Source organism: Silurus aristotelis (genome assembly GCF_946808225.1).
Source record: "Silurus aristotelis genome assembly, chromosome: 27".
Taxonomy (NCBI): domain Eukaryota; kingdom Metazoa; phylum Chordata; class Actinopteri; order Siluriformes; family Siluridae; genus Silurus; species Silurus aristotelis.
This window is the reverse complement of record NC_139600.1, coordinates 13,848,630-13,858,496: the sequence shown is the minus strand read 5'-3', so window position 1 is coordinate 13,858,496 and position 9,867 is coordinate 13,848,630. Positions and strand designations below refer to the sequence as shown.

Below are 9,867 nucleotides of genomic sequence, written 5' to 3'. Positions count from 1 at the left end.
TGAACTGACGTGAGGGCCACTGCTCCATACACACCACCTTGCCTCTGTAGTGTTCACGCAAGATGGCGGGCAGCTGCTGCAGGGGTGCATCAGTGGTTACGGAGAACAGTAGAAAAGGCATGGCGGTGAGCAAGGCCAAACCCCAGCTAATAGCAACACCCAGGCAGGCCTGGAATGCACTGGGTCTCCAGCCTCGTGGACGCACAATCAGCTGGTGGCGCTCAACGGCAATCAGAACAAGAGAGAAAATAGAGACCGAGACTGAGGTGCACTGTGCTAGGCTGTTGATCTTGCACATGGCACTGCCAAATGCCCAGTGGTCCATGAATGTATAGACAAATGTAAATGGCAGGCAAACAAGTGCCATCAGCAAGTCCGATGCTGACAGGTTGGCAATAAGCACACTAGTAGCGTTGGAGAGTTCGCGTTGGCGCCAAATCAAAACAATTAATGCTAAATTACCAGTCACTCCCAGAAAAGCTACAGCACTGTAGGCCACGGCAAGGGCCACAAATAGGGGCTGATCGGCATAGCACTCATCACCATGAAATGCTGAGAGGTTGGCAAGAGAACAGTTAAAGGAGGAGCAGTTTAGGATGGCAAGAGGAGGGACAGGAGGGAGAAGATCAGGTTCTGGCATTGTCTCTTCTGTTTTCACGTTAATCGGAGGACTACTTTAGTTGAAGGTCCTTGTCAAGCTCATGGCTATGAACTTTCAAGATGTTGCAGTAGGCACTGTAAAAAAAATGCAAAGAACTAGTATGAATAAAACATTGAAAACTTGCCATTTTAAGTATTCTACAATTCATTTTGCTGGGTCTGAAGAAAATCTAACATTATTAATTACTGAATAAAACACAAATACTTTAACATTGTAATTAAAACCTTCAAACTGCATTTTCCTCCATCATCTACATCAGTTATTAAAGTGATTTGTTATTAATTAGTTATAATGTGACTTTAGGAACCAGCAAACTCTAAAGCAGTGATCCCCAACCCCCAGGCCACGGTCCGGCACCAGTCCGTGGGTCAATTGCTACCGGGCCGCACAGAAGGAATACATAACTTACATTATTTCTGTTTTATTTATTAACTGATTCTAAATTATGTTTTATTTTGGAAATTTACCAGATTCTCTCTGCCACATCTGTCTATGACTCACTCTTGATGCATGTCATGATGTCTCGGTCACATGTCTTACCTCCATTCACTACCTTCCTAAAGGGGCTCCGGCCGCCAACACATAATATATTACCGCTAAATTGAACCCCCAAGCTAGCAAAATGAACAAAAAACAACACAGTGGATTCACGTTTATTATTATATTTAGAAAATACCAGTTTTTATGCTGGTCGTATCATTTTATTTTGTTGTAATTATCCACCACACCTGTTTTGCATCCTGGGTTTTCTGGTTTATCTCCTGTGCAGCCATCTAGGTAGGAAATGCAGTGCTTTCCAAAAGGTTGTAATAAAGTTGAGAGAATAACCTGTATCAAATGTATTCTACTTAGCTAACATTAGACAAATATATATTTAACGTCAGGGATGCAACCAATATTTAACCAAACCAGAGATGCAACCTACAATTGTGTTGCCCAAAAATGGCTAAACATTCTTCTCAATTGTACACTCTGCTAATCTTACCTACAAGTTAACTGTCCCTGTCATATGATAGCCATCAAACTTGAGTGCACCATCTATCACATGCTTCCTCTGAGACAGGTGAAGTAAGCGAATCCACCCACTTCAGCAGTCATTAATCCACAGATGTCCGTAATTGTGTAATTCCACTGTGATTGATCGGACAGGAAGTATGCCATCCCTTGCATTCAGGTAGGATGACCAATTGTGCCCTTTTAGGTTGGTGGTACTGAGAACACTTTTCTATTTCACCATAGAAGTGGTTTTGCTGTTGTCCTGTTGCATATCAACAAGGGAAACAACAGCTGGTCATATTGAGAACAAACAACTGACTATGAAAATGCTTATATTGAAAATATACTCTATAGGATTTCATTTCAATTCTGCATTACTGTGAAATTTCCACAATCCAGCTCATTTTTTAGCCAGCAATCAGGTCCTGATTTCACAGCTGCTAAGATTAAAGAAAGCATCTTGTACTTTTTTTTAAGCATAAAATGGGAAAAACAATTAAGTGGGTAATTTTTTTCAGTAGGTTGATTCTGGGCCATTGAATTGCATTTAGCTCAAACAATTGCAGAGCAACCACTGCTAAAAACAAAAGAAAGAAAAAGAAAGAAAAAAGATTTTTCTTCTAGCAAACCTGTTCCTTTAACTTGGTTCCTTTTTTCACTTTTTTTAATTTCCCCCATTTTTTTAAAGCTATTCTTACATTTACATTTGCGGCATTTAGCCAGGCGCACTTGTCCAGAGCGAAGTACGAAAGTGGTTTGAGTCTCTAAAAATGAAGAAATCTACACTGGTACGCTAGAATACAAACTTCATATAAATCAGACTATAACTCTTGATTTCTACAAAGCAAACTTGATGAAAGTGATCTTCTCTGTTATACATACAGTATATGAGTATTTAAATACCCTGTCTAAACAATTGATTCTCTGTTGGGAAAAGTGCAATATTCTGGCTGTGTGTATTATATAGTGCCGAAGCTTCAAATTGATCCAATGTCAGTAGGATTGATTGCACAATGGGTCCTATTTATATTTCTCTTCTGAGACCAGTGTAAATATGATAGAAGAGTGCAATATTATGTAACACAGAAGCATGTCTCTAATGCCAACATTTTATTTTTGAATACTGTTACTTGTATAACTACTAGTATCTTGAATGCACTTCTTAGGTGAGATCTATTGTATATGTATTTTAGTGATTTTATACATAAATTCTCATAAACTGCTGTCTAGAGGAGGGATTATTTTCTTAAACCCAAATAAGCTTTCTTATAAGCCCTTATTCCACAATTATTATGTTTGTAAATGTTATGTCTTTTTGGTTTCTTGAGTTTTATTTAGCTGGGAACAGATTTGCTCTTTTTTTAGCCTGAATATTTTGTAAAATATGCACAGTTTTGATATATATGACAGACATATATCCGTCCTTTTGCAACTGCTTTTAATATGATTTAGTTAATTAGTTACTGTAGGAGCTCCCACCCTTGTTGTTGGGAGTGGCAAATCCGGGAACAGCAGTTATAGTGTGGGCCACAGGTAATTATAAGCTATTATTGCATTACACATTTACCTAATAAGTAAGTTAATTAAGTCAGAGTATCCCGTTATCAAGACAACAAAATGAATGGTGACATCTCTTTTAGCTCTGTACCTTTTTCACACAAGTTCATGCATTTCGCAAAGATTCAGTCAGGAGACAGTGAAACTGTCAGGACAATTTTCCTGTCTACAAGCCTGCCATTAGCATGGTCTAAAAAGGCAACCAGTTCACATTCTCTTCTAAGGCCGCTCCCTAGACAGTAGTGTTCTACAAAGTGACCTTAACGGCAGCCAGCTATTAAGCTAATTTAAAGCTCTCTCAGGCAAAGTACGTTAAATGTTATGTTAGAATGAGTTTTGAACATAACAACTGGAATCATTAAATTTTTTTTTGACTTTCAATGATAAACTTGAACAGCCTCGTCCTGAATCATCGCCCTGATGTTGGTGCCAATCATAGAGCAATCATCTGTGTTTGTGTAGGTGCAGGCGTGTGAGACACACACACACACACACACACACACACACACACACACACACACACACACACACACACACACACACACACAGAGTCACACAGACACACACACACAGAGTAGGAATGAGAGAAGCAGCACTGCAGGCTTTATTAGTAATAGAAAACATTCGTGCCAATATTTGCTGAATTTTATTAGCTATGAAGATGACATACGACCTACTTTGTGGCTTATATTGCGTGTCACGTGCTTCACTGTTTGATGTTCATAAATAACTTTGCTAGATACTGCATGAGTCACATTATCACGCTGAATACGGAGGTGGGCATATTTTTTGAATTATTAGGAAGGCATGAACGCAGCACCAACTTTGTTCCCATTTTCTCATGCATGCATCATTTTTCTTTTGAAGACTAGGTTTTGTTTCATTTACATTAAAATGATCAAAACCGTTCATCTTCCAGCCTCCGAGTCAGAATTTTTAATGAATACAACAGAAGTGGAGTAAATAAAGGCAGGACCCATCTCCCAGAATAACACACAGGCGCAAAAATAGTTCGCTACTGTCTTACAAGCAAAGGAAATTTCAGTAATGTGACCTGCTACATCCTTCTTCTCCTAAGCTCCCTCTCTCTCTCATTATAAATCATCATGGAGCTGGCCTCCAGCAAAGCTAGTGGTTCACAGCAGGGCTGTTAACATTATAAGCATCTCCAACTGCAACCTGTCTGATTACATTTGACACCTAAAAGCAATCGGGGAATACTGCCTCAGATCATTCAGGCAAAACTTAAATATAATATAATAAATATAATATAACATAACATAATATAATTGCATTCTATTTTATGTTACATTTAAAAGCTGGCTAAAATAAGCACAGGTTTAAAATAATAATAATAATAATAAAAATAATAAAAATAAATAATAATAATAATAATAATAATAATAAAAAATATATAATAATAATAATAATAGTAATTATACAATGTTAAATGTTAATGTGCAGTTATTTATATTTTAAGGACATAAGAAAAAAAAAGGAAAAGGAAAAATTAGTAATTAGGGCATCTGTAAAAGATTAGACATCCTTCCTGTTATGATGTCTCAGAACCTAATTTACTTGTTAGGCCATAATTGACTTGTTAGGCTTTGCTACTCAGACCAATAATTATCGTTAGCAATTGGCAATTGGCTGGTGACAATTCTATAGCATAATAAATTCTCTGACTCGTAACCTAACACTTAACAACCATGAGTGCGTGGAAACAGATCTGAAAATGAATCTAATTGATAACTAAAATGCAAAGGCAGGCTATAAAAAAGGACAAAGCATTTTCACTGCCTGGGATTACAAGAATGGTGGTTAAGGGGAACTGCTGAAGTTAAGGCAAGATTTCAAAAATAAGAAAGCTTTCATGAAAGGCCTGCATGTACTGTATATCATATAGCAAATTTACATCTACAGTATATAAACCAGTGGCATCTTGTAATCAATAGCTGCACAAAGAACTGCACATATTTGGCAGAAAAGCTAAACAGAACCACTCAAATACAAACACGATATATGACCATTGTTTGCACAAACACGATCTGCATGGAAGAGTCATTAGAATGATTTGACCCCATTGCAAAAGTAAATTTTGGGTGTATGCAACATAATATCAGGATAAGTACGAGGCATTTTGTAATCAAGTGCTGTGGACTGATGGAAATTAAATCTCTTCGGCCACAATCAACAAAAGTATGTTTGGAGAAAAAAAGGTGCAGCATTTGATGCAAAGATCCACGTCACAAATGTTAAGCATGTGGTGCATCTGTTATGATTTTAGGTTTCATGGCAGCCAGTGACACAGAAATATCCTGCACAGGTGTAACAATAAATTCCTATAATAAGCTACATATTATGGGCACAAATGTATTAGTCAAGAACCAAAATGCAAAAATAGACTGGCTTCTAGAATGATCTTAATGTAATAATTCAAAATCCACAAGAAACTACTCCAGTGAATACACACTAACCTTTTTAAAATGGCTTTCAGTCTTCAGACATTTCTGGAAATCTACAGGTAGATCTTAATTATGTTGCACGGCTGCAAGATGACCCAAGAACATCCAAGAACTAGAAATAACTAAATAAAATTTGACTCCTAGATGGCCACAAAAAGCACAAGCTGTGACAAGTACAAGCTGTGATAGCTATCAAAGGTTTTTTTTTTTTTACTGAGTATTGACTTAATAGGCTGTCCAAACGTTTGCACATAGTACTTTTTGAAAATATTATTAGTTTGTGGCTGCACAATGCCAGATCTCTATCAGGCAAACAAGGATGATAAAACAATGTGATGTGGCAGATCTGAAAGAACAGAACCAGAAAAGAAAATACTGGGGGAAAAAATCACACCAGGAACCTCTGAGTCACTGATTAGAGAGGAAGACGTGCAAGGAAAGAAGGCTGAAAAGGGCAAAAGTGGGATAATGAATGGCGTCAAGAAGAGAGAAAAGCAGAGAGAAGGAGAAAATGATTAAGGAAAAAGATTGTCTGTGGCGAACTGGAACGGAGGAGCTGCAGAGATCTGATGCTAGTGCAAATACAGTAGGTCTTGCTCAAAGCTTCACTTTTGGCTGTGAGTGCACTGTGCTCTTAGAAGCCACGGATTTTTCCTGGCTTATCTGTAATCACACTCTGCTTCAAATGTGTGTGTGAGTGTGGTTTGTGTGTCCATTACATTATATGTCTTAGAGAGGCCAGCTTAAAGCAATATTCAAGCCTAGTGATGTACCGTCATATGTGTTCTCTTTTCTCTCTCACTCTCTCTCTCTGTCCACACATTCAATTCAAATTTTCACAAGCTCAAAAAACCTATCACCATTCCTCTCCTGACACATTGACACAAAGTGAACTTTGATATTTTCAACAACCAACAATACGTTTATAAGCCATAATAAGCACAGGTCCTAATGGGCCAGTAAACAACTAAACCCATATTTCATTTTGTCATAACAGTCATAAATATCCTAAAGTCGTAGCTTCAGCTGCACAATATCCACTGCACTTAATACCAGCATGAGCAACAGGACCTGGAAGGTGAAAAGTTCAGAATGATGATCCCCAATGCAGACGGGGGTGCAACTGAAGTCAGGGGTTTGCTCAGGGGTATGCAAGTTCATGGTTGGTGCTCACCTCCCCCTCCTGAAGAAAGATGGGAAAATACAAGAATAAATACACTACATGCAATGCCTCCTTTATATGCACCCCGAGGCAATGCATGTAGTGCATACCGTATTTTTGCACCTCTGAAGGCATGTACAGCACAACACCCGTTCTCCTTGCAGCTTCAGATCCATTCTATTCGACTAGCACGATGTGTGCCCTGAGATGCTTTTCTGCTCATCATGGTTGAATATTATTTTATGCACCAAACTATAAAAATTCTGTTGTGTGTAAAAAACACTCTCATATCTGCAGTATATGAAATCCAGGAAGCATACCAGATAAGCCAGAGAAGACATGCCTCATTCCCTAAATTGCCTTTAGAGAATAAGCTAAGCACGTATTGGCAAAAAAATTTAAAAATGCAACAGCCTTTCAGCATATTAGAACCTGGAATTCACAATCATTGATTTTCTTTTTCCAAACATTTGAGGTTGCAGTACATTTTGGTGGTTGCATAAGTATTTAACTGTCCTCGATTTAATATATTGTACAAATCCAGCTGCAATTATTTTTTCAAGTCATGCATTGCTCATCTGGTTTCTTCATTTAATTTATGTGCTAATGATAGATATTAGATTTTAAGCATGAACACCTTAGTTGATATTTTATTTAGTCCCAGTCACACTGACGCAGAATCGACAGTCTCGGCGAGAACAAGACGCGTTAGGAAGAGCAGCACTTGATGCATGACTGCATAGAGAAAAAAAATCCGCTTATCCATATCACAGGTGCGCCTTTTTTTTTACGCGTTCAAAAACAGGTCAAAGTACACCCGGTGCACACGTCTTCATGAGAACACCGAGTCCTTAAACCTATCCAGGGTCTTTCCATAAACATCTTTTTTACAACTCCAAGTTCCAAACACTTCGCTTGAAGACTCCTTCCGAATACAATGGAGCGCGCGCGGCGGCGAATCCAATTCGATTTGGAGTAATCTGAATTGGCGCGCTCAGCATTTCAGCCTTCAGACTTTAGGTCTTAATCGGTAGAAGAAGAAAACAAGACTGTCAATGTCATTTTCAGGGGAAAAAAAAGATTTGTGGACTCACCTGAGCTGGTGTGCAGCCGCTGCTGTCTGAGATCATACACAGTGGTGACAAGACTTTCTATAAGGCTAACTCAACCCACACACACGGTCAGGGTGACACACACACACACACACACACACACGGTCAGGGTGACACACACACACGCGCGCGCGCACACACGCACAGTGAATTACGCGCGCGCGGGTTCAGGGAGGCATCACGCTTGAGCATCATCCTCAAAGGCTCTTCAGTGCTCCCATTGTCATGTCTCTGTATGTCGCTTCTTCTCCTTCTGTGTGTGTGTGTGTGTGTGTGTGTGTGTGTGTGTGTGTGTGTGTGTGTGTGTGTGTGTGTGTGTGTGTGTGTGTGTGTGCGTCTGTGTGCGCGCGCTTGTCCCTGTGAGTTTGAGCGTGTTTTAGCGCATGCATGCGTATCCGCGTGCATGTTTTCATGCGCCCCTGTGCGTCTCACACAGGACAGATGAGGTCAAAGCTGATGAGTCGTGGCTTAGAGGTAACCTAAACTCTCAAGGGGGGCTCTGTGAATGCAAGACATAAGATGTGTGACCCAAGTGCTTACACGGACAAATGGATGTACGGAAAAGAATTCTTGGTGTTATGGGGAACTGTTGGGGAGCTTAAAGACCAAGCTCAGCCCATATGTAGACCACAAATGACCTACAAGAAGGTTTTAATGACATATGAGCATTGTTTGCACAAACATGATGTGAATGGAAAAGACATCAGAATGATCTGACCCTCTTGTAGAAGTACAGTCAATTTCAAATGCATGCAACATGATATCCAGATAAGTAAGTGGCAATTTGAAAACAAGTGCTGTGGATGAATGGAAAAATAGAACTACTGGGTCACAATTAAAAAAAAGGTATATATGAAGTGAAAAAGTGCTGCATTCAATGAAAAGAATCTTGCCAACTGTTATGATTGTAATAGATGCATTTACTGTCAGCAGCACAGTAAACACTGCACAGGAAGATGTAAGAATGGATTCATGTTCATATTAGCGATGTGCATCTCCATAAATGAGTCCAATGCGATTCTTTACTCAATGCATAGCCAACAGTGCATATGAGGCAGCTACGGATACAATCCGATTCACCCCTAGTGAAATGCAATCCAATTCCAATTTGATTCAACACAATTTGATTTAATGCAATATGATGCAATGGAAAAAATATGATGTTATGCAATTCAATATGTTTTTTATTTTTTTGGTTCAGACAGACAGCAAATCATGTAATTACTTAAGTGCCTTCTGACTTTTAATACCTGACAAGCAAAACAAACAGGCCTTTGTAGTGCAAAAAAAAAGAAAAAGGAACTTAGATGAAATAAAACCAAAATTTATTTTCCTGTTCTGTCTCCAGGAAGATACAGCTCTACTTCTGCCATGTTAATCTTTATTCTATGTGACATGTCTTGGTGCTGAAAAATGCATCCCATCATTAACTTTTCCGTTCTTTTTCATTTTCCTCTTTTTCCCTCTGGCAGCTAATGTTAATACGATGATGTAATACCTGTTCTTGTGGCATTGAATTAATAATAATAAAAAAAAAACACACTGTTTACTTTTATGTCTGGTGAACCTTACTGTCCCTAGTAAATATCAACATTTGGTACATGTTCTGTATCCAGTGATGCAGGATAGACTGTGGTGTAGTGTGAGGGAATGTGCAAGTCATGAAAACAGGGTGTGAGAGTGTGAGAGCAAAGGAAACAGGAATAAATCAACATTCATATCAAAGTACAAAACACCTACCTATCATCTACACTCTTAGCGTAGACCTTGAAAGGCGTCGATCTACAATTGACTGTTGAAATGCACAATTTGTTAGCTACACTTTCCACTGTGGAAAAGAGGACCATATGACATGGGACAACTGGTATCATTTCTAAATCACTTTGGTGGTTAATCAGATAGAAGAGTGCTGAA

At 38.8% G+C, this 9,867-nt stretch overlaps 1 protein-coding gene across 2 annotated transcripts in view; it reads right to left on the bottom strand.

The window, feature by feature from the left end:
- npy1r (neuropeptide Y receptor Y1) overlaps nucleotides 1-9,408 on the bottom strand; it is an 18,709-nt gene extending 9,301 nt beyond the window's left edge. Inside the window, exons 1-3 of one of the 2 annotated variants that reach the window (XM_083532985.1) lie at nucleotides 7,936-9,408; nucleotides 6,751-6,862; nucleotides 1-735 (exon numbers count right to left, since the gene is read on the bottom strand). The exon at nucleotides 1-735 is cut by the window's left edge and continues 77 nt beyond it. In XM_083532985.1, coding sequence (XP_083389111.1) covers nucleotides 1-640 — 640 coding nt within the window. In that variant the 5' untranslated portion in view covers nucleotides 641-735; nucleotides 6,751-6,862; nucleotides 7,936-9,408. The remainder of the gene's footprint in view (nucleotides 736-6,750; nucleotides 6,863-7,935) is intronic. The other variant, XM_083532984.1, reaches the window with a different exon arrangement.
- Between the last annotated feature and the right edge of the window lie 459 nt (nucleotides 9,409-9,867).